At 38.6% G+C, this 25869-nt stretch overlaps 1 protein-coding gene across 10 annotated transcripts in view; it reads left to right on the forward strand.

The window, feature by feature from the left end:
- Window positions 1-22780, forward strand: part of LOC138716254 (uncharacterized) — a 619716-nt gene extending 596936 nt beyond the window's left edge. For 9 of the 10 annotated variants that reach the window (XM_069849112.1, XM_069849120.1, XM_069849117.1 and 6 more), the window contains 4 exons: window positions 1703-1974; window positions 4639-4952; window positions 7840-8081; window positions 20902-22780. In XM_069849112.1, coding sequence (XP_069705213.1) covers window positions 1703-1974; window positions 4639-4952; window positions 7840-8081; window positions 20902-22482 — 2409 coding nt within the window. In that variant the 3' untranslated portion in view covers window positions 22483-22780. The remainder of the gene's footprint in view (window positions 1-1702; window positions 1975-4638; window positions 4953-7839; window positions 8082-20901) is intronic. The other variant, XM_069849113.1, reaches the window with a different exon arrangement.
- Window positions 22781-25869: the final 3089 nt, after the last annotated feature.

A 25869-nucleotide genomic window follows, 5' to 3' on the forward strand; every position in this document is an offset into this window, starting at 1 on the left:
TTCACAATTTTTTACAATATTTTGGTTGGGGAAAACCTCGTAAAAAACCCAACCAGGTAATCAGATCAAAGGGGTGAGATGAAGTGATGCCGAGGACACTACTAACGCTGTATTCTTTTAAATTCCATTGTGAAAATTGAACACATGTTTATGAGAACTTTCTTACTCATAGTCAATACTACCACTCTCTAAATATTGAGGCCCGTAACACACTTGCAGAGTTTTCGCCAGCAAGAAATGTGTTGCGAGAAAGAGGCGAAGAGCGTTCCTCACACACTTGGCGAGTTCTCGCTATCACAGATCACACCTCGCTATGATCATCTATGCACTGCCTTCATGCAGAAAGCATTTTTCTGATTATAGTAATGACTCGTTGGGGGAAATATTATAGGTTATGTATTTACGTATATTGCCGTGCTTAAATATATAACCTGTAAGTATATTGTCGTACTTTACAAATTACGTACAAACGCTATGTTGAATCTGAGTATTCAGATGATGAGGAAATGGAGTTACATGAACATATTTTGTTCATGAAAAGAAGAAGTAGGCCTAAAATTAAAGCCAGAAATATCTGAAAATCACATTGTATCTTACGAAAATAGGGCGAGTTTTGGACACTGGTTTCGATTTGAATGATGATACGTTTAGGCATTATTTCAGGTTCAATGGACCACAGTTCTTTTTTTTTTTTTTTTTTTTCGTCATTCATGATATGATAGAGAATTCTTTGCTATATTCTGATTAAAATTACGTAAACTGTTAAGACATATAGATACATTATTTCAAATGTTTAATCAATACGATTAAATCTCATCAAAATAAAATATAGCCCTATTTATTTTCAGATAACCTGATATTTGTCTCCAGATTTCTTCTTTAAGTTTCGTGTTTTTATAGTTTTCATCCCTGATCCTCCAGCTTGGAGGTTGGGCGAAGGACTAACAACCCATCGCTGTAAAAAAAAACAGCTTGTTACGAATCCCTACAATAAGGTGTTGGTTGGGGGACCAGAGGGAAAAAGACCTTTGGGGAGGCCGAGACGTAGATGGGAGGATAATATTAAAATGGATTTGAGGGAGGTGGGATATGATGATAGAGACTGGACTAATCTTGCACAGGATAGGGACCGATGGCGGGCTTATGTGAGGGCGGCAATGAACCTTCAAGTTCCTTAAAAGCCATTTGTAAGTAAGTAAGTAATAGTTTTCATCCCGTGTATCATATAAATAAGCCTACGGGTGACATCGTACAAGTTCGATAAGTTTCTGACTACAATTATCAGCCATCTCTCCTCATTTTAAAATAAAAACAAAACAATTCATCGCCACCTGTGATATTTTTTTCTACATTGAATCGTCATAAAGAGTATAAATGTCAAACATTTTTGATAAATGTGTCAAGAAAATTCGCTGAGCTACCGATTCCAGCGAGAAACTTGCCTCGAGCAAGAATCTCTTCCAGTGTGTGGACGTCCATTTGAATCCATGTTATCAATTTTTTTAATTTTCTCGCAACGCATTTCTCGCTGGTGAAAACTCTACAAGTGTGTTACGGGTCTAACTGTTACACTGTTTATGAGCCGCCACTGATTGCAGGAGGCCCAATCTGCATGATGCTGCCGATCAAGGGCTTAATCATTTAGTTATCTGACAGTAACATGTTGTGTACTTTATTATATCTTGGTGGTTTATTTTCACAGCCTATGCTACAGCAAGTCTTCACGAAGGGTCCGTTCACGCAAGGCATCTTCCGCAAGAGTGCGAATGCCCGGCTAGTGAAGGAACTGCGAGAGAGACTGGACAGTGGCCTAGAACTGGCGTTCGATCACATCCCAGTGCTCGCTGTTGCTGCATTGCTCAAAGAATTCCTGCGTTCCCTGCCAGATCCCTTGCTGGGCTCTGCTCTCTATCCCTTGTATATGGAAGCCCTGGAGTGCAGGGATGAACAAGAAAAACTTATTAGAGTTAAGAGGTAAGATAAAAGATAAAAACATCTTTGTGCTTTATATAAATTTTTATCCCAAGTTTTCGATTGGATGCATAATGTATAAATAAATTTCTCTTGACAAAAGGATGTTGGCAACAGTGGCGTAGCCAGTGGGTGGGCCAGGTGAGCCAAGGCCCACCCAAAAAATGTGCGAAATTTTGCGTTTTTTTATGGAAAATACTCAACATTAAAACTAAACCATGTATCCAGAGCAATAGTTACAGTCGATAGCATTAAGGTAAGAAGTTGTTGTTGTTTTCTAATGCCAGGCGTTTGACAATAAAGTCATTTGATCTCTTGCACTCCAATATTTTTCAAAGATATTATCATGGTCAGCCACTGAAGCACAGATTTTGAGGTGTTCCGAATCCATTTCTTGGTTTGAGTTGCACAATGGGCAGTTAGGGGACTGATATATTCCAATTCTATGCAGGTGTTTGGCCAAACAGTCATGGCCTGTTGCCAATCTAAATGCAGCTACAGACATTTTCGTGGTAGATCGGGAATTAACTGTGGATTTTGATGCAGAGAGTTCCAGTTTTTTCCCTTGGGACTGAGTTATCAAATTTTGTTTGTTGAAGTCTAAGTACGTAGATTTAATAAATCTCTTCACAGAGTAATACGCAGATTTAGTAACAGGTCTGTAAGTAGCAGTGCTGCCCTTCTTTGCTAAAGCATCCGCATTCTCGCTTCCCAGGATTCCACAATGGGATGGTATCCATTGGAATACAATTCTTTTATTGAGTGATATTAATTGAGAGAGCATTTTAGTTATTTCTGCTTTTTGAGATGAAGGTGTGTGTTTAGAGACTATTGATAGAATAGCTGCTTTGGAGTCTGACAATATAACTGCATTGTTAAATTTATTGATGTAGCATAGACGATTCCTGAGACTTTCACTTATTGCAGTGATTTCTCCATCAAAACTTGTTGTTCCATACCCACGAGATCTATAAAGTGAGGAGAGACAGCACGTAACACCTGCACCGGCACCTTGTTCTCTGGAGATCAAGGATCCGTCAGTGTATAAATGAACAGTTTTGTGGAGGGTACCTAATATTAATTGTCTCTAAAGACAATTGTTTTAGTATTTCAGTGTTTACTTTTGATTTCAGTATTTCTTCTGTTAAATTTAGATTATATTCTATATTTAATAGAGTTAAAGGGTTTGGTTTAATTTGTAAGTTTTCTTTTAAATTCGGGATATTGATTTTCTGTTTTAATTCTTGAACAATGGATATGAAACTTTTTTGAGTTTTCAATCTACAGAGAGGACTGTATGAATGCCAGTTGTTTCCTGGTAATCTAATAAGTTTTTCATATTGAATCAGTGCTTTTTCTTCTATTGTCATTTTGATGCTGTTAGTTATTAGTGAGGAATCTCATAGAATCTATTGGAGTTGTTTTGATTCCACCAGTAATGAGTCTGAGAGCTTGGTTTTGAACATATTCTATGTCGTTTATGAAAGGTGAAGTAATTAAAATTTCTCCGAAGTATGTCAGCACTGGCTGTATAAACATTTTGTATGTAGTCTTCAAAGTATTCCTAGAGCATCCACATTTCTTTCCTGCTAGTCTTTTTAGAAGGGAGAATCTTTTACGAGCTTTTTAAGAAATGTATTTCAAATGGTTGCTCCATGTTAACTTACTATCGAAAATAACTCCAAGATATTTGGATTCATAAGTCCTAGGAAGGTGTTGGCTATTGTATTGGATATTGAATTCTCTTTCTTTTTTACCGAGTGAAAATATTTGGTAGTTACTTTTGCTTAAATTGAGTGTCATCAAATTTGATGTATTCCATTCATGTAGTTGATTTAGAGCTTTAAGAGCAGAATTTTGAATTTTGTCTCTATGTCTGTAAGATCCGGAAGTCCACAAAACTATATCGTCTGCAAATAGTGCTGTTTTCATGTTTGATTCCTCTAATAGGGAGGGTAAGTCATTTATATAAATATTGAATAAAGTTGTGCTGAGGACAGCGCCCTGAGGTAGACCTCGATATGTTTGTCTATAACTAGAAAGGATACTAAAAATGTACAAACTGTGTTCCATAGTAAGTACAAATTACAGACACACGACGTGCTATATAACCACTTTTTCTTTATCAAAGATGCCGAAAACTTAAGATTTTAGTGAAACAGTATCAAAATGTATAGTATAGGTTTTCATAATTACAGTAGGCCTACTTCTTTATACTTTGTATTGAATTTAAAAAACCAAACAGAGCTTGTGTCGTCGTAGAAATGCTACAAATGCAAGGGAGAATATGGTTGCTATGGAGATGCAAATAAAGCCAAAATGAAATTTGCGTGCACATTTTATAATGTCATACACAGCAGATATCCTAGGTTCAAGTAATGCATCATGTGGCTTGTTGTCCACACATGTGGAGTAACGGTCAGTGCGTCTGGCCGCGAAACCAGGTGGCCCGGGTTCGAATCCCGGTCGGGGCAAGTTACCTGGTTGAGGTTTTTTCCGGGGTTTGCCCTCAACCCAATACGAGCAAATGCTGGGTAACTTTCGGTGCAGGACCCCGGACTCATTTCACCGGCATTATCACCTTAATTTCATTCAGACGCTAAATAACCTAGATGTTGATACAGCATCGTAAAATAACCCAATAAAATAAAATGTGCCTTGTTCCAGTGTTCTGGAGCAGCTGCCGCAGGCCAACGTGACCCTGCTCAGCCACTTCCTGTGCGTGCTGCACCACATAGCGCGGCGAGCCTCGCAGAACCTGATGTCTGCTGCGAACCTGGGCGTGTGTGTCGGTCCGAGTCTCCTGTGGGCACACACTCCCACTCCTGCCAGCTCGCGGGCTGTCCCCAGTCTGGTGGAACTCCTGGTAGCGCGCTGCGAGCTGTTGCTGGGCCCGCATGTGCCCTTGCTGCTGGGCGACCCGCCAGAGAGGGACCCTACCCGGCAAGACTCGGGTGCTGAGGAGTCGGACAGTTTACATTGTGAGTGACTTTGAGGATTACGCTTCAGAGTTTGTATTAGATGGGAAAATTGTTTCTTTTCTGAAACCGTTCTACCTGTTTCTTTAAGGGTACGTTGAAGCGAAGTACAATTTTTCACTAAAAATGTCAATTTTTGTGTTTTTATTCTTAAAAAATATCTCGATGCTTAGAGATGCTCCTCACTAAATTTCAGAGACTTGCGCCCCCCGCCCCCCCCCCCATTTTTTTTTTTCTTTTTTCAAAATTCGGTTCACTGTGCAGTGATAAAGCAATTCCCACATAATTCAAAAACTATCCAACATTCTGTGATGAGACTTTTTTTGTGTGTATTTATGCATGGCTACAATATGATGCAAAATCACTTCTCAACCTTTCATAGATTGTCTGATAAAAATAAATTCATTTTAAAAAATGGTCAAATATCAGTTTTTTCTTCTAACACAAAATAAAAAAAAATATATTATTTATTAAGGAATGTAGTTGAAAGAGCATGATATTTTAAACATGAGTTTCAGCAATAAAATAAAAGAGAGAAAACATGAAAAAGTTAACAAGTTTGAGTTATGAGGGAAACGCTTCATCACTGCACAGTGAACTGCCACCATTTTGAATTTTGAAAAAAAATATATAAATAATTTTTTTAAGTCTTAAAAATATTTTTTTTCATATAGCAGAAGGACAGTGTTTTACACATACGAGTTTTCATTATTGTACAAGATACAGTAATGGAGGAAAAAAAAAAAGTTGTATATTTCCAAAAATTTTACTGCTGTGAGCTGTACCTAACCCCTTAATGAAGGTAAACATGATGACCTTCAAGAGGAATTTACGATTTGCCACTGTGACACATTCCCTGAATACGTTACACTGTAAATGGATCTAGAATAGATGCAAATAGGGTCAAAATTGCAGATTTCAGAAATGAAAGTGGACAAGTGAAGTACAAAACATGCTTCAGAGCTGTGTTTGCAGTACTAAGTGTGTCTCACAGTGTCTTTCGCATGTGTTGTGAGAAAAAATCAGGCAGATCCATACATACATCAATACATCAACACTGGAATCACTTCTGATCCAGAAGATCAAGATGACTTCATAAAGAAAAGTATATTTTAAGAAGAAATTAGCAGAAAAGTGATCAGCTAAATACAGTAGCGTGCAAATTAATCCAAACACGACATATTTTTAAATTTTCTGTCATTGTTGGCCTCATAGCTGCTCATACCGCTTTAATTGACATCTGTAGTACGTGTAATTCCATTGTTGAAGGTCTGTCATTATTTTTTTTATAATATGTGACATTTTGCCTGTTGTTTTGTACTTATAAGCATTTCAGTTATGTTGAAGACTTAATACTGCAATCCTGTGTACATTCTGTCATCTTCACAAATGGATACAACTCCACGAAAACGGTCTAAAATTATAACATTAGCAGAGCATTCTTCTATGACACAGAGGCAAATTGCTGCAGAATGTCACATCGGTTTGGCTGCTGTTAATTCGATCATAAAACTATACAGGGAGACTGGATCCATCACACCCCAGAAAAAAGGAAACTGTGGCCGGAAAAGGAAGACTTCACCTGCAGATGATCGTTTAATTGTCAGAAAAAGTAAATTAAATCCTAGACTAACTGCTGTTGACTTAACCCGCGAGTTAATGGCTACCACTGGGGCGAATATTCACGTCACAACAGTGCTGCGTAGGCTTTTGGAAGCTGGACGAAGGGCTCGTAAGCCTATTAAGAAGCAATTGCTAACCTCTTGTTATGTGCAAAAAATGCTTAATGTGGGCAAAATTACATCAACACTGGACAGTGAATGACTGGAAGAATGTACTTTTTTGCGATGAGTCTCATTTCGAGGTCCACGGCCACCGTGTTTCTTACGTACAGAAAGGATCCGAAAAAGTAACAGCAGCTCATCTCCAACAAGCACCCAAATACCCCCCTAAAGTAATGTTTTGGGGTTGTTTTACACATGAAGGGCCTGGAGCATTAATACCTATCAAGGGAATGATAAATTCTGACAAATATATTCACTTATTGGAAACCAGAATCGTACCCCAGCTGCAAAAATCATTTCCGGATGGCAGAGGTGTGTTCCAACAAGACCTGGCACCATGCCATACATGTCGAAAAACTACAGAATTCTTCAACAAGAAGAATATTAAGGTACTCCCCTGGGTAGGCAACTCACCCGACATAAACCCCATTGAGAACTTGTGGTCAATTTGCAAAAGAAGAATGCAAAAAATGGATTGTTCTACAAAGGAGAAGATGATTTCTGCCCTCATTGGTGTATGGTTTCGCGATGAAGAAATGAAGAATATTTGTGGGAAATTAGTGGAATCCATGCCAAATCGTCTCAGAGCTGTTATTAGGAACAAGGGAGGCCACATAGATTACTGAGGTATGTCTTAGATCCTTTTTTTATCCCGTTTGACTGTTTTTGCATAAGTAATTACGTTGTTCGTATTAATTTGCACGCTACTGTATGTTACAAAGCATTTTTCTCTGCAGAAGTGATGGGTAGCTTGTAATATATACAGTATAACCTGCTTTACTCCTTACTTTTGGCAAAATGAGGGATGGAGACACACGCATGTGCATTATGAGATTACTGATAATTCACTTGAAAGGTTGGCACCACTGTAATATAAATTATGTATTAATAACATTTGGGTAACTGGTAAAGGTGACTCACCATAAGTTTGTCGTAAGTAAAGAAACACACTTGTTTTCATCAAAATTTAGCAATTTCAGAAGTACTCTGACTTTTAAGTAACCCCATATAATATTTTGCATTTTTTTTACTTTCACGAAGTTAGAAGTAAGACGTGAGATCCCACGCCTCCTTGTTTACATTCTACAAGTGCTGGTATTCCACAGCAGGTGGACTGCGGAGGGATGACTCTTCCATAGACAGCCTGGAGAGGGAGTTGTTGGAGCCCTGCCCCCCACCACGCAAGGACAAGATGTCCCTGAGTCGCGATTCAGGTCTGACCATGTCGGACTCCCAGTTGTACACCCCAGACGAGGAAGAGAGTGGCTCCACCAGCTCAGGTTCGGGCCGGGCGCTCTACCCACCTGCCCAGCAATCCGTCTGCTATGACATCCACTCACATGCAAAGGTGGGCTTTCATTGCATGTGCATGAAAATGATCTACTTCATCCCTTTACACGCTATGTTAGTATGTTTTGTACGTTGATGACTCATTTCTTACCAAGAGCTGACCACTATGATGTTGGCAGATTGTTCATATCCGATCATAGTTGAACACCTCTTAATAATGTAAGCAAAGGATTAGGTCTTAATTGAATGAGTTGGTTTCGTTTCATACTATTAATACTGCCACGTTTTAGCAGTTTTCTTTTTTTTTTACTAATGGCGGGTACTTGACACTGTTTTAGCAGTACAGTGTGGTATTTTAACTACTGCCTTACGTATATTACTAAAGTAATACCTGTCTCAACAAATTGCAGTTTGACAAGTGTTGGTATGATTTTTGATGTTATGTTGATATTTCGGTCTGATCTGAAAGTAATAAAATCCCTCTCGTTCAGTTGAACAAAAAAATCTCTTCCTGTCTTTCTATCTGTTCGCAGACTTTCTTATCTAAAAGCATATTTCTAATTATTAGTGCTGTTGATCGATCAAAATATGTACTCGATTAACTATTTGAATTTAATCGATTAATCGAGTTTTGATCGAGTTGAAAAAAATGTTTTAATATACTGCAATACACGATTATTGTTAAATTTAACTTGTTTTCGGTGATAAGCATAAGTATTAAATGTTGTATATCTATATAATTATATTGTATCGTTATATTACAAAACAACTATTTTAATTATTTATTAACATATTTATTATGAGGCTTATAATTTATTGTGTCAATTTCTCCGGGAATTTTTGAGTAAACATAAATAACAAAAAGTATGAAGACTCGCCTAGTTAATACTGCTTCATCCATGATGTTAAACATATGAGTGTATTCACATGCTCCGAATTAAGTGCCGCTCTACGTTTAGTAACATCACTAAACACTAAAAAAAACTTTTTTCTCTCAAGCACTTCTCCACAATCGTTCAATTTAAATCCAAACGTTTCACCAAGTTTACCTCTCAAATTCTCATATGACATAATGGAGTTTACACTTTTCACAGACCACAGAAAACTGATGTTTTTTCTTTATCAAACTAATCACACAACCTTCATATACAAACTCAGTACAGAAACTGCAAGCACGTGCAAAAGTACAGCGGTCGAAACATAAGACTGGCCCCTATTGTAATCCGAATTACCAGATTTTAGAAAAAGAAGAAGGTAGTTACGCTCTCACTTGCACACAGTGTAGACATGGCTATTTTATAAGGGACGAGGGGGACGAACCCCAGAAAAGTATGTATTTCATATGCTAGGAAGATGAGCTGACAACAAGGTGGAAGTTTTCTTGGAAAACCATAAAACTTCATAAGGGTTTCGCATTTGCATTTCAACCTTCAATAGAGGTAGACTAGGTCACTGTCCTCATATCTCCATCTCTTTGTGAAGTGTTTGTGCAAAGATTTTCCCTATGCTACCTGATTTACAGTTAGAAAATAACAGTACTGTTGTGCTTTTAAGTAAGCAATTTCCGAAAGGGAAATATTGTCTGAATTTTTAGTATGAGTTTGTATTAACAAAATAATAATTAATATCAACTACAATCGATTAATTTTAACCCGCTTGATTAAACGATTAAATATTTTTGATCGATTAATCTTACAACAGAAATTGATCGATTAATCGATTACATTAATCGATTAAATCCCACAACACTACTAATTATCAAAGTAGCCAATTAATTTTTTTACTTATGCCCTATTTCTTAATACCTACAATATGGCGACTTCGTTCTTCATAAATTACATCCACTGATGTTTGAGTTTGGTTCTGGCAAGAATACATTGTTCTTGTATTAAAACATAACCTATTATTAATCTCTTTTCAGCATCTTCACTCAGATTTGCCTGCCAGAATTAGCAGTTAGTGTCTGAAGAAACTTCGGCAGTGGCAATGAAAGCAATAGCTAGTAAACCATTTGCATTCACAAAACTGATGAACATACCTCTCTATTAATTGGATTGATTTTGTTATAAATGTTCGTGACTGTTAAATATTTTATATCTGGAATAGAATTGTTTTCTTTTAATAAATATTTGCATACACAACATGTATTCTGTGCTGATGGGAAGGATGATGATGATGATGATGATATTACAACTGATATTTCTGTTAAAGTTACGGGATATTATGACGATTATTATATGTATTGATATGCTTGCAAGTACAGTAAAACCTCGTTAATCCGGACCTCGTTAAACCGGATATCGCTTAATCCGGACAAGTATTCTTAAAAAATTATATTTGTTGAAAAAAAGTGGAAAATAAATGAAAATATTCTCGCATGGCGCAGCTTAAGTTTCGGCATACTATATTCGTATTTCCAGAGTTGTAAATGTATCCAATGACCTTGTCCTTGACCATCACTGCCACCCTCATCCGCCTGGAATGCAACTTTCACCCTCCACCCTTGTGCTATTACAAACCCTGTAAGACTTCGACTCAGTTTAACACTACAGTAGTACAGTACAGTATTCTCTCTTCTATACAGTGTTAATTTAAATTAGTGAATCAATTCAAGGTGGACAATGTCATTCAGTAAACCAGCTGCTTCGTCCGGAAAGCGAAAACATAAAGCTATATCTTTGCATGAGAAATTAAAGATCATTGAAAATCTTGAAAATGGTGCCACTGTTGCCAGTGTTTGTGCAGAGTATGGAATTGCTAAACAAACAGTTTCCGATATACGAAAGAAAAAAAGTGAACTGTTATTTGCTTTGAAGTGTAATGTGGATAAAGAAACTTGTCGAGTTAAGCGAATGCGGGCGCCAGCGGACCAAAAATTGGACGATGCAGTGTACAAGTGGTACGAACAATTTCGTGCAAGTGGAATAGCAGTGAGAGGAGTAGAAATTCAAGCTGCAGCCGAACGCCTGGCAAAACAACTTGGTGTAAATGGGTTTACGGCTAGTGCGGGCTGGCTGTTTAGATTTCGCAAACGCCATAACATAGTGAACAGAAAAATGTGTGGGGAGAGTCTAAGTGCAGATGCAAGTGCTGTAGAGCCATTCAAGAAAAAACTGCATTCTATCATGAAGGAAGAAGGGTTAGGTTTAAATCAGGTGTATAATGCCGACGAAACAGGCCTGTGTTGGCGCGCTCTGCCTGATAATACACAAGCATCAAAATCCATAAGAAATACACCTGGTCGCAAGATCAGTAAAGAACGTGTCTCTGCATTGTTGTGTGCTAACGCCGATGGAAGCCATATCCTAAAGACTGTCATTGTAGGCAAGAGTAAACAGCCAAGGGCTATTAAAAACATTATGTCTAATTTGCCTGTCCATTACTACCATTCTAAAAATGCTTGGTTCACAGCAAATATCACATCTGATTGGTTCCATAACTACGCTGTGCCAGAAATAAGAAGACATCAAATGTATAAGTCAAATACTGAAGTGAAAGCCATAATCTTATTGGATAATGCACCTGCTCATCCCGATGAAAAAAAGCTTTGTAGTGCAGACGGTAAAATCAGATGTCTATTCTTACCTCCCAATACAACATCGCTAATGCAACCAATGGACCAAGGCGTCATCTATACTGCAAAGAGGTTGTATAGAAAGAGATTTCTGTCTGAAGTCTTTGAAGTTGAAGAATCTACAGATGGCGAAGACAGAAGAGCAGAAAAACACTGCAAAATATCAAGTCATACAACTTCAGGTCTATGATTTTCAATTTTGCGGCTGCAGTGAAAGATATAGCACCTTCTACTTTGGCCAATGCATGGAATAAAATTTTGTGTGACAACAGTGTTGAACTCGAGAGCAAAGGCATTGAATTAAAGGACTATCAAGAAGCACTCGTAAGGGGTGGTGAGAAATCCGTCACAGTAGAAGAGATTGAGGACTGGTTAGACAATGATGAAGGTGATCCCGGCTACTACATAATGAATGAAGACGAAATAGTGGATAGCGTAAACGACGATCGAGACTATGAATATGAAGATGAGGATCCAGATATGGAACTGCCAAAAATGAAATTAAGTGAGGTGAAAGAACATTTGAATTCAGTGATTAATTTCATTCAACGAAGTGACAATAAACAAATATCTGCCTACTACTGTCACATGAGGCACCTGCGTGAACTTGTAGTGAAAGAAATGTGCGAGAAACCTCAAAAGAAAATTGACAGTTTTTTTAAACCAAAGTAACAACAGTATAATGGATAACTTTTAATAATTACACAGGTACTGTTCTTTATTATATTATTAGTGTATACAATTTTTTGTTCTTAGTCAGGAAATATAATTTTTTCTCTTATTTCTGTTAATCCGGACTTTTGCTAATCCGGACAATTCTCAGCCCCAATTGGTCCGGATTAACGAGGTTCCACTGTACCTGAAATGCAGTGAGAAATAATTCTTGAAGAGGTGACAAATTATTATCTATAATCAGTGGCGTAGCGTCAGTGTAAGCTAAAAAGCTCAGCTTCCCCAGTTAATAATAATTTCATAATAAACCTGAAGTCTATGGATAAAATTATTTCTTAATTTTAATAGAATTTATATTTACGTGTTAAATATTGTGATGCGGCAGCTCAGGATGATTTGTGATGCAGCAGTAAACAAGAAGCCTGCACACACCAGCTTCCAAGCAGATTGGTTTCTTACACTCATTGTTCTGTGTAATCCACCCCGCAGATTTTCCATCCCTTTATAACTAAACTACCCTGGTCGCAAGGCTAGCAAGAAGCTAGCTTTAACATTGAAAATAAGTAGTTTCCGAGTTATCCCTTTTCGTGAGTTGTGTTCAGTTGAAGTGTTAGTGTGCATTGTGGCTGATATAATAAATAATGAATGAAATATTCCTGACACCAATTTACTTGAATTTTTTAGGACAATTCTATTATCAAGACTGACTTACGAACAAAAGTGTGATTTAAAAAACAAATGACCGACTCCCTTGCTGTCAATGAAGGACACAACCAAAAGACAGACGCATACTTACGTAATGATACTAATATTGTGATTTCTCTAAGTATGACAGGGAGTCAGCTAATGTTATACGTATACGTGTCTATTTGTTAGAGATATGTGTAAACCGTGAAATCATATTTTACTACGTATCATTTGAGGTCATGCCTTATTGGTGTTACTTACGAGGTTCCAACCAATCTTCGACTGCTGACTTGACATTGACTACTATTTATTTAAAGACTGTATTTTTGTAATACGTTTTCTCATATTGCATGAAAGACAACTTGAATTAGCTTCCCCTGCTCAAAATTTCATGCTACGCCACTGATTATATATATATATATGTCCGTCTTCACAGCAGAAGGGTCGCTTTCCGGATCCTAGTTGCCATCTTCTTCTGTCCTCCCAATCACCATCTTGTAACTCTCTGTGACATAGCATTATTAACTCCTTTAATCCATGTATCTCGCGGTTGCCCTAATGATGTTATATCAATATGATGGTAGTGATAAGACGTTTTCAATCCCATTTTAGTTATTATACCTGTGCAACAACAATCAGTTCGTTTCCCATTTGTAGCATTTCTCCGACTGCACAGCATGGCAGCATACTTCTCGGTGTGGACCTGGTTGGCGAGTTGGTATAGCGCTGGCCTTCTATGCCCAACGTTGCGGGTTCGATCCCGGGCCAGGTCGATGGCATTTAAGTGTGCTTAAATGCGACAGGTTCATGTCAATAGATTTACTGGCATGTAAAAGAACTCCTGCGGGACAAAATTCCGGCACATCTGGCGATGCTGATATAACCTCTGCAGTTGCGAGCGTCGTTAAATAAAACATAACATTTAACATTAACATTACTTCTCGGTAGAAACGACAGCACTTGTCTATTTCATATCAATTGTTCAAAATGTTCTCTGTCTGTTTTAGATGTAACTGACACTTACGTTTAAATTTACACTTGAATTGTTGAGGGATTTTAGAAAAAAAAATTCTTTCTTGATACAGTGAAATGCCAGTATAATGAAATTGATTAAATTTGTCTCCAAGTTACAGTTTAAGGGTAGATGGTTGTTTTACAAAGTTACAAATCATCAGTTCCTATCCTGAGCAAGATTAGTCCAGTCCCTAGCATCCCTATGACTAATCCTCGGGACTCTACTCTCCAAAATACCATCTCACTATCACAATTTCGTCGATACTTGATGGTCATGTAGTTGATACAGCGTCGTTAAATAAGAGAATAAAACATTTTACGGCAGTACACACTTTGTACGAGTATTTAACTGTAGGCAGAAATCATGCCGCTTTTGACACAGAAGTAAGAGCCATTCAAACTGGTTTACAGTAATTATTACACCAGTCCTTAGGATATTGAAACATCAGGCACCTAGTTATCAAATTGCTCAAGAAATTCAGACAGCCGAAATAATTGATCCTACAATCAGATTTAAAATCTCAGCCATTCAACCATCTGAAGTGAATGAAGAGAAAAAGAAAATCTATGAGCCCACGATTCAGTACCTATCAGCAAAATACAACACTGAAAAAATCACAGTTACCGGTCTCTTCTTTGGAGCGAGAGGCACCATTCTGAAAGCCTTTGTAAAGTGGAGGGAAAAATACAAGTCGACAGGAGACCTTCAAGATGCCATCGTTACCACCATAATAAAATTTTCTGTAGCGATATTTCGTCAGCATCTTTATGGTGTACATTCAATTTAAATTACACTTGGTTCTATTTTTTTTTCTTATGTCTTATTCACTTTTGTCTGAAACCTGTTTATATAATTTTTCATTTTAAATTTTATTGTGAGCTATTCTGTGTCACAGGGCAAACCCAAAATATTGGGTCAGACTACTAAATTAATAATAATGATATATTGGAAACAGATTACAGTTCTCCTTGCACAACATAAGCAAATGGTTCTGAAATGGATTCCATCCTATTTTGGCATACTTGGTAATGACATGGCTGATAACCTTGCATATCTCCACCATATCTCTGTAAAGTACTATATACCCGAGCAGCAGCCATCATAAACCAAAAAGTAAAAGAGATTCATTTACAGCTTGTGGAGAATAGAAGGATTGGCCGAGAAGAATAACGGTTGCAATATTCCTTCAAACTACAAGTTGCGACTGTTTGGCCGAACATCTGCTCCTGCTCCACATATGTAGGTGTATTTCAGAGTCCAGTTTGTATTCCCTGCAACCAGGGCAACAATATGGATTTCCCACATCTCGGCAGCCATCCTGCCTAACAAGAACAACAGATATTGGGACACTAGAGAAAAAGTGACTATTTCCTCCAATTATCAGCCAATTTGAGTATTTAATTTATTTTATGTTCGACCATGCCGAAATGTAGCAATTATACACCTGGTAGTAGCCATTTAATCCACCTCATTAAAGTACACCTATTCATTATAGTTCAATTGTTCAGCCAATGAGAAATCACCATTGTACCATTATAAAAGCGCAAGTATCGATTATTCTCGGATATGCAATCGAAAGACAACTAGCGAAAAGTCACGGAGGCTGGAAATCCAATACTGTCGCAGAAGGTTATGTTCTGTTACTATAATAATTAGCATTAATTGTAAATAATATTGAAATAAATTCAATTTGTCATATCGTTTTTAAATTCTAAATCAATTTCCAGGTTATATCAAGACGAATGTTCATGTTATTCTCTAGATTATATCAAGGTCAATGACATTCGTTCCTCGGAAAAAATCAATACTTTCGCACATCTCACAATTTAGAAGGTCAATTCCCCTCCTCACTTACATAACCATAACATGAATACTTATGAATAATACCAAGTTAGAAATGTGGTCGAGCAAAAAAAGTCGTATGAAACTTTCCTATAATGGTAATTAAGACGCTCGTTTCATAAACAAACCTACTCGCGTCTTTATTACTACCATTATGGGCTCGTTGCATAATGTACTATTACTGTATTAATGATATATTCTTTGTATTTCCTTGTCTTAGTGGTAAATGATGAATTCAAGAGCACCTGCATTTAATAAACAATAATTGATGTCCTCCAGGACTTGTTTGTCCTCCTGTCATCTTCCTTGTAGTTTGATATAAGTGCTAGATTTATGCTATTGTAATGTAAACAAAAATTGGAACCACTGCGAGAATATGCACAGCAGACTCTGGTATCACTGCCTCAAGGAAGCCGTTAGTAGCCTGACGTTAAGAAATAAATGGTACTGATGATGCTAGTATCTTAATCATTTAATCTTATTAACAAAAGATGATTAGGGAAAACACGGGAATTTTACTGGAAGCAAGTAAAGAGATAGGTTTGGAAGTAAATCCCGAAAAGACAAAGTATATGATTATGTCTCGTGACGAGAATATTGTACGAAATGGAAATATAAAAATTGGAAATTTATCTTTTGAAGAGGTGGAGAAGTTCAAATATCTGGGAGCAACAGTAACAAATATAAATGATACTCGGGAGGAAATTAAACACAGAATAAATATGGGAAATGCCTGTTATTATTCGGTTGAGAAGCTTTTGTCATCCAGTCTGCTATTGAAAAATCTGGAAGTTAGAATTTATAAAACAGTTATATTACCGGTTGTTCTGTATGGTTGTGAAACTTGGACTCTCACTCTGAGAGAGGAACATAGGTTAAGGGTGTTTGAGAATAAGGTGCTTAGGAAAATATTTGGGGCTAAGAGGGATGAAGTTACAGGAGAATGGAGAAAGTTACACAACACAGAACTGCACGCATTGTATTCTTCACCTGACATAATTAGGAACATTAAATCCAGACGTTTGAGATGGGCAGGGCATGTAGCACGTATGGGCGAATCCAGAAATGCATATAGTGTGTTAGTTGGGAGGCCGGAGGGAAAAAGACCTTTGTGGAGGCCGAGACGTAGATGGGAAGATAATATTAAAATGGATTTGAGGGCGGTGGGATATGATGATAGAGAATGGATTAATCTTGCTCAGGATAGGGACCAATGGCGGGCTTATGTGAGGGCGGCAATGAACCTCTGGGTTCCTTAAAAGCCAGTAAGTATCAAAAGACGATTTGAATTTGTAAAGACCCACATCCCTAACCTCAGTTCCAAACACTAGAGAAGATTGGCTAACCTGCGAGGAAACTCGGGACAAGCAGATCGATGGCAAATCAATCCTGTCTCAACAAATGCCAACACCTACACAATAAATAAGACGCATACAATGAGATAGGAAGTAGTCATAGAGTACTTCTGTATTCATAGCACCACTGAAGGAACAGAAATCTATTTTTAAACTACAAAAACTAGTAAAAAAAAAAATGCTCTTCCGATTCAAAACTTCACGACAAAATTTTATCTGTAGGAAATGCACCAAAACAACTAAAAATCGAAGAAAACATAAATCTTCAAACACCAGATCCAAGAAAATACAACAAATGAATATTAAAGTTTGGACACCAAACAAAAGCCTACTCCTTTCAGCATTTACAGACTACTGGATGTGAACTGGACTGGACTCTATACACATTTTCCTGGCATTATCATTTTCATCCCAATCAGGCTAAATAACCTTCATAGTTGATAAGTTGTCATAAAATAAATAAAAAAATATATAATGTTGTCTATCATCTGATACAGGAATCTAACATTTCTATAAGAAACATATGTATGGAAACGGTGAAAAAATAACTTGAGGTATTCATCGACTAGAAATTTCAGATTTCTTCAAAATTATGGTAAATGTTTTTGCATCATCTGGAAGCTCATATCTTCTAGTTTTCAAAAATATATAAGGAACTTGTACCCATTATCTCAATCATTTCATAATTATTTGGGCATATAGCCTATAATATAAGCACACTGTACTTTCTATACCTTCCGCCATTTTCAATGTCTGTTTTCTCTTATTTCTTATTTTCCGACATTTGTCATTCTTCCGACGGACAAAAAGTAGACTTCCAATTGGGCAAAAGACTTCATTGAATTACCAAGTTAAAGCTTAAACACTTTGTTACGTTGTAAACTAGAGTGCTGCTATAATGTGGCATATGTTTTGAATGGTTAAAGATAAATAATTTTGGTACTTAACATTTTCATACTTAGGGCTAAGAGGGATGAAGTTACAGGAGAATGAAGAAAGTTACACAAAACAGAACTGCACGCATTGTATTCTTCACCTGACATAATTAGGAACATTAAATCCAGACGTTTGAGATGGGCAGGGCATGTAGCACGTACGGGCAAATCCAGAAATGCGTATAGAGTGTTAGTTGGGAGGCCGGAGGGAAAAAGACCTTTAGAGAGGCAGAGACGTAGATGGGAGGATAATATTAAAATGGATTTGAGGGAGGTGGGATATGATGATAGAGATTGGATTAATCTTGCTCAGGATAGGGATCGATGGCGGGCTTATGTGAGGGCGGCAATGAACCTCCGGGTTCCTTAAAAGCCAGTAAGTAAGTAACATTTTCCATATGTAGGGGATCATTTTCGCATAAGAAGGTTTACCTGGGTCAATTTCTAATGGAGTTACGTCAGTTCAAAATATTTTTATTTTTTTTCAAAAACATTTTTTCTTTGGGTCCCCAAATTCGATTTTAAAGTTTGAATTATATGAATTGCTTAGTTTACTCCCAAGAATCATATCACCAAAGTTTGAAAGAAAGGGAAAAATGTGGATTTTTCTCCTAAGAGTCGATGAATGCCTTAATCAGTGGACCACATTTAGAAATTAGCAGGCTTCGACAATTTGTAAAACAAGAGTACATCATTTATGGTTGCTAAGTCAAAACCCGATGTTCTCTTGTTTTATGAATTGTCAAAGTCTGATGCCGAGCACAAACCCTCCTGAGGTCCTTTTTTCAATGCAAACTTTGTTGTACAAGCCAGAAAAAATAGTGTTCCTATCCACCCATTATACAACTTTAGCGATCTAACAGGCTTTCCAATATTTGATATTATATAATTCCTTTTAATTCTGTGTGGACTTAATTACAAAAATCAAGATTATTCAAGGCAATAATACAGCTGCTCGTAAGGAACTTCAATTGCTAGATCTCCAGTGCTCCTTACCACTGAAATATTTGTTTCAAAAGGAAAAATGGAATTCATAACTTTAGGGAAGATGAAGATACAAAAAGGTTCCAAATACTACAGAGTGTTTCTCTCTCTCTAATGTGCAGGTATGTTGGGACGACCTACATATGCGAAAGAAAAAAAAAAAAAAACTTTCCCACTTATGAAATACCTCCATAACAAAGCGAGGTCACAGTTAATTTATTGATTCATACGTAAGAGGCTTATCCATGTACATCACTGAAATTTTGAGTGAAATTAAAATTCAAAGACCTCGTTACCAGTCATTGTTTTTAAAAGTGTATTATTTGTTGTTTAACTTAATTACGTGTTCACATATTAAACCTGTTCGACTTCATGGTGCTCGTTATTTTAAAAAGGTTGAGAACCCCTGAGTTAGGGCTTAGAGTGGCGCAAATGCTATGGGAGAGCTGAGTATTTATAATTTTTGCGCTGGTCTTAGAACAAACGGAGACTGGTGAGGTGCGAGAGTTTGTTGATGTGCTTGCGCATACCTGTTTGTGAGCATATCAGAGATCTAGATCTGCACTGAATGTGCACATCCAATTTAGGCCTCTTGCTGAACGTTTTTCCCATTGTTCAATAAAGCTGAAATTTGACACACATTGTTTTTTAACTGAAAGGAATTCGGAGAGCAAAAATAATAGAATTCAGAGGTCGAAAAATAAGACCATCCTAGCTGAATTCATAGTTCATTCACTTCCTGTACAAGTAGTTGAAGTATAGATATTATACTGTAAATATACTTACTTACTGGCTTTTAAGGAACCCGGAGGTTCATTGCCGCCCTCACATAAGCCCGTCATTGGTCACTATCCTGAGCAAGATTAATTCATTCTCTATCATCATATCTCACCTCCCTCAAATCCATTTTAATATTATCTTCCCATCTACGTCTCCGCCTCCCTAAAGATCTTTTTCCCTCCGGCTTCCCAACTAACACTCCTTATGCATTTCTGGATTCGCCCATACGTGCTACATGCCCTGCCCATCTCAACCGTCTGGATTTAATGTTCCTAATTATGTCAGGTGAAGAATGCAATGCGTGCAGTTCTTTGTTGTGTAACTTTCTCCATTCTCCTGTAACTTCATCCCTCTTAGCCCCAGATATTTTCCTAAGCACCTTATTCTCAAACACCCTTAACCTATGTTCCTCTCTCAAAGTGAGAGTCCAAGTTTCACAGCCATACAGAACAACCGGTAATATAACTGTTTTATAAATTCTAACTTTCACATTTTTTGACAACAGACTGGATGATAAAAGCTTCTCAACCGAATAATAACAGGCATTTGCCATATTTATTCTGTGTTTAATTTCCTCCCGAGTATCATTTATGTTTGTTACTGTTTTTCCAAGATATTTGAACTTCTCCACCTCTTCAAAAGATAAATTTCCAATTTTTATATTTCCATTTCGTACAATATTCTCGTCACGAGACATAATCATATACTTTGTCTTTTCGGGATTTACTTCCAAACCTATCTCTTTACTTGCTTCCAGTAAAATTCCCGTGTTTTCTCTAATCGTTTGTGGATTTTCTCCTAACATATTCACGTCATCTGCATAGACAAGCAGCTGATGTAACCCGTTCAATTCCAAGCCCTCTCTGTTATCCTGGACTTTCCTAATGGCATACTCTAGAGCAAAGTTAAAAAGTAAAGGTGATGGTGCATCTCCTTGGTTTAGCCCACAGTGAATTGGAAACGCATCTGACAGAAACTGATATACTTTAAATATATGTTACAGAATTGCTTAGGCATTCTTTGATTTGTTGTAGGTCACGTCATCGTACTCCGTACCAGCCGCCACTTCCACCCCAACTTCCCGGTCAGTCCCAGAAGTGCAGTCTGTAATCGGAAGTGCTCCAACTCGGGAGTACGTCCGCGTGTACGGGGGCTGGGAGGAGCGCGTTCAGGAGTGCTGCAACCGCTCGCCGTGGTCCGAGGATTCCATCTACGCGCGCCCAGTTCAACACCAGCCGCAGTCCACGAGCAGCCAGGTCGGCGTCATCAACCCCAACTTCCAGCGCCAGGACTGGTTCCGGCAGCGCTCTCACCTCAAGAGGCTGAACAGCGGGGGCAGCGGGAGTGGCGGCAGCGGCAAGTCCACGGGGAACCACATGATGTCCGGCTCCAGCAGCGGCAGCGCGTCCTCCAACGTGGGGGGGCTGCACACACATGCGTACCGCGGCCCTGGGCCAGGCATGCGGAGGAGCGCTTCCGACGAGTCTCTGCTCAACGACACGACCCCGGAACAACACGCCTACGAGGAACACGATGTGGTGGGGCTGCTGAAGAGGCCTGCACTGCACCGCAAGGGGCGGGCGCCTGCCCCCCCACCTCCTGTTCCAACGTCGTCCCCTCCCGAGACGCGAGAGAGCCCCTATTCCTGCTACGCCGGGACTCCGATGCTTCGCTCCAAATCCGCGCACCTCCTGTGCGAGGCGGAGACGCCGACCTGTGCGTACGTGACCCACGAGTCACCTGCTGTAGCGGGGACGGACGTGAGCCCATCGCACTGCAAGACGATCCGCGTGACGCCTCCGGAGGACTGGTCACGCTCGCGGTCGACGCCGCACATAGCGACCTCTGCGGACGACGTGGATCGCTCGTACGACTCCAGCACTCTGTCGGACGACGACTCCACGCCGCACGTGTCTCGGTCCAACTCGCGAGGCAAGGACTGCGCAGCCGCCAACTCCGCCTGGGAGAGCGCGTACGGGTCCTCGCCCGCGCCCGAGCTGCTGGTGCACGCCGCCCCGGTCAACATCCACGAGGAGAGCTGCAGCGACTCCGAGCAGCAGGCCCAGACCGCACCGCCGCTGCCCCCGAAACGGTCGTCGGCCGACGTGAAGCTGCGACACTTGCCCCCGGTCCACGTCGACAACCCGGCACCCCGGCACAGTGCAACGCCCGAAGAAGTCACGTGGGAAGGCTCGGAGGTTCAGACTCGCACGAGGAAAGCCCCCGAGCGGAAAGGGAGGCTGAGGCACAGGAATGCGGGGGCCAGGACTTCCCAGAGGTCCAAGTCGCTGCCGCCGCCTCCGGGGGAGTCCCGGCCCGAGAGCGTGGAGGAAGTGGGGGGGACCTCTGCAGAAGTGAGGAATCACCCAACCGGCCTGCGAGGAGAGATCTCTTGGAGTGTGTCCCAACTCAGGAGTTTATTTGCTGATAACAGTCGTCCTCCACCGTACCGACCTCCACCTAACGTCATCCCCAGTCACCGCGCGCCAATCACGTCTTACCATCTCGGCAACAGCCAATCAGAACGTTATGTGTTATCGCGCAGATTGCTCTTGGACACGGGGCCGAGGTTGCGCGGACTAGATTCCACGGATGAAGAGGAGTCGTACGTATGAGTCAGTATGCAGCTGTCAGCAACACAGTACCTGAGGGATGCGTGGACGCGTGTGAGGAAGAGCCAGTTACCACTTAACAAACTTGTGGCCTACAAACAGGCTGAGCAGTATTCAATCACTTCTCAAGTAACCATTTTTGTATGTCATATTATTGCATGCTGTTGTAAATTCAGTACTGTTTAAGAAAGCTATCATTTCATATTTTTAATGTACTTTGATAATTGTATATAGCAACCTTTCCATTAATATGCCATATAAATACTTTGACATAACTAAAATATATTCTAGATTTAATAAATCCATGCATCTCAATTATTCCTCTTCCAATTCGTTGGTAGGTATGCTCCATATCTGTTTTTTTTTTTCCATGTTGTAACAAACTTGCCCTCTCCAAAATGGTGCCTTCAAGTGCCAGGAATCATTGGGTCGATTTCTAAAACACGGACGAAATCGTGGTTCCAAACCTCGGCTTTTAAACCGCGATCCAGGTCTGAAGCCTTATGCGATTTCTAAAACGAAGTCGAGACGCGGCTTGAGAAGAAACCGAGGTTCGTCTGTTTTATATATGGCAACGCAGCTAAGAATCGATTTTTATTCCTGTACACAGTCGATATTAGAAATAAATGAACATCGGGATTAATATTTTTATTAAAAATTGCAGTAAGTAACGTTCTTTTGTTCTCAGCTTAAGGTATTGTTATATTTATGGAATATACGTGCGTTTCAAATACTAGCATTACTTAGTATTTAATAGGGAACGGATTTTTAGGTACCAGAAATGATATTACCAAAACAATTAGCACAAGTCGAGCGTTTATGTTGTAGTTTATCGTTTGTTCACAAATAATAATAATAATAATAATAATGATTTATTATAATGACAACTACTACCAACATTAACAACCTGAAAACCCGGTTCTAAGGAATTTTATTAATACCGTAGGTCTAAATATTAATTGGATTAAAATTTCAATTGAAACTAAAATGTAGTATGGCTCTGTTTTCACATATAATAGGCTAGTACTATGTGGAAAGCCCCAGTAGCATAAAACTTAAAATAAGAAGACAAAATCACGTTTGCTTCATATTCTTGTAGGCCCACAACATTTTCGACTATTAAATGAAATGTCCAAAACTACTATAAAGAGTAAGAATTAAGATATATCGTCCTCTAGGCATAAAGGTATAATTAATATAACATATTATATCTTATGCTAGGTTTACAATAACGCGACATATGCGACACGATGTTATATAAATTATGGACCAATAGGAAATCCGAGTTCCATGACGTCACGACGCAGATCGCGATGCGACAAAAGTTAAAATTGAATTAACTTTTACCGCGCGACGTTACCGGAATGCGTATGTGTTTTGTTTATAATGGCGTCATCTGCAACAAAATTGAATACTTTTTCAGATGAGATGTTGATACAATTGGTTAAAGGATGCCCTGAATTATACAGAGTGAGTCGTGGGTAATGTCATTAATATCTAGAGGTTATTCTTTGGGATATTTCAAACAAAAAAGGTTAATATAATTTTGCTCGTTTTTGCTTCATTTTAGGGAAAAAATTGTTTTATGTGAAACATTTCATGGCGTATTTTGGGAAAGCCATTGAATTAACTTAATTCCCAATATGCTTAGTCAATTTAAGAGAGCAGTATATTATGATAAAAAAAATAGGTTTTGTCGTTCAAATATGCATAAATTTCATTTGAACAATTGTAAATTTTCGTTCTGAAAATGAATTTTAAAACGTTACATTTGTTACATCAAATTTCTGCGTATTTATTATCATAATACAGTGCTCTCTTAAATTGACTGAAAATATTGTTAATTAAATCAATGGTTTTTCCAAAAGACAGCAAGAAATGTTTCATATAAAACAGTTTTTATCTTGAAAAGGAAGCAAAAGGAAAACAAAAATTATATTTTTTTTTTTTTGTTTAAAATATCTCAAAGAATAACCCTCTAAAATTAATGACATTATTTACGGTTCACCTTTTATATTACGGTTTGTTTACGTGAAATACACAATGGTTTCCATCCATGGCTCCCATGAAGTTCGGAAAATTTACTTTTTTCCAATAGGTATCCTCCCACCTTCGTGAAATTGTCCTCAAAAAGTTTCCATTTAATGAGGTGTTTTTAATTTATCCCAGATTTATCCCAAACTATAGGCCTAATGGACACTGTGTAGTTACAATACGAAAATCGTAAAGAGAGAGAACCAAGTTCTTAAAGAGAGATACCAACTATTAGGGAAATCTAACCTCAAAGTTACGCTTAGACGCTCTGCTTGATGCCTCCCGCATTGGACGTTTTTGTATTTGAGGGCCAATGATATGTAAGACATCATCAAATTGCGAAAATGTCATCTGCATATAGTCAGGATATCTTGATTTCTTCTACTCCAAAAACTGAGAAGGCAGGCATCGTTTCATTTTAAGTTTCCTAATCAACACGAACCAGCGATTCAAGTCGCGTTGCGTGTCGAGGATGTCGCGTCATTGTAAATCCAGCATTACTTCCCTGAAAGCAACAAGAAGATGTAAAAAATTGTCAACCTGTCGCCTCTTGCATTTCGTTGCAGATTATTATTTAACATTCTTGCTATATTTTACATTCATTTCTTCGAAAATCGAAATATTCGCCTCAAATTGTCGTCGTTATATAGTTACAAAGGATTATTCCTGTCTCTCATCACTCTAATCCGGAGATTTAATACTCGTAGACACAAATTTTTCTTTGATAATCGTCCAGCTGATCTACTATCTCCATCTTGTATACATGAAGCCATGGTTTTAAACCTGCCCCAGCCGTGGTCTCTGCTTCAGACCATGGTTTCGAGCCATGGCTCAGAAAAATGAAAAAGACCTCGTTTTATAAATCCAAACGCGGTTTAAAGCCATGGTTGTGGTCTAGACCTCGTTTTAGAAATCGACCCATTGACATCCCTACTTGATGCCGGCTTGAGCATCGTTCCACCTGCGATAACTCAGTGGCTTCGGCATCGTGACAATGTGCCTGTGTATTGACCAAGTTACAGACAGACCAGCCTCCTAGGGTGCACCTACATTACAACTGCAATAAAATAAGATGATGATGGTGACTCGGAAGCTCCCAGAGAAAACTGCTGGTACCTGGAGGATGGGCTTGCCCAACATAAGTTATAAATTGGATTATTCTGGGCACCTATTTTTAAGAAGGGGGACAAGACTAACTGTAGTAACTTTCGAGGAATATCACTTTTGTTGACGTCGTACAAAATTTTGTCGAATATCCTTTTGAGACGATTAACTCCATATGTAGATGAAATTATTGGGGATCATCAGTGTGGTTTTAGGCGTAATAGATCGACTATTGATCAGATTTTTTGTATT

This window comes from Periplaneta americana, chromosome 16, assembly GCF_040183065.1.
Source record: "Periplaneta americana isolate PAMFEO1 chromosome 16, P.americana_PAMFEO1_priV1, whole genome shotgun sequence".
NCBI classification, from domain to species: Eukaryota; Metazoa; Arthropoda; class Insecta; order Blattodea; family Blattidae; genus Periplaneta; species Periplaneta americana.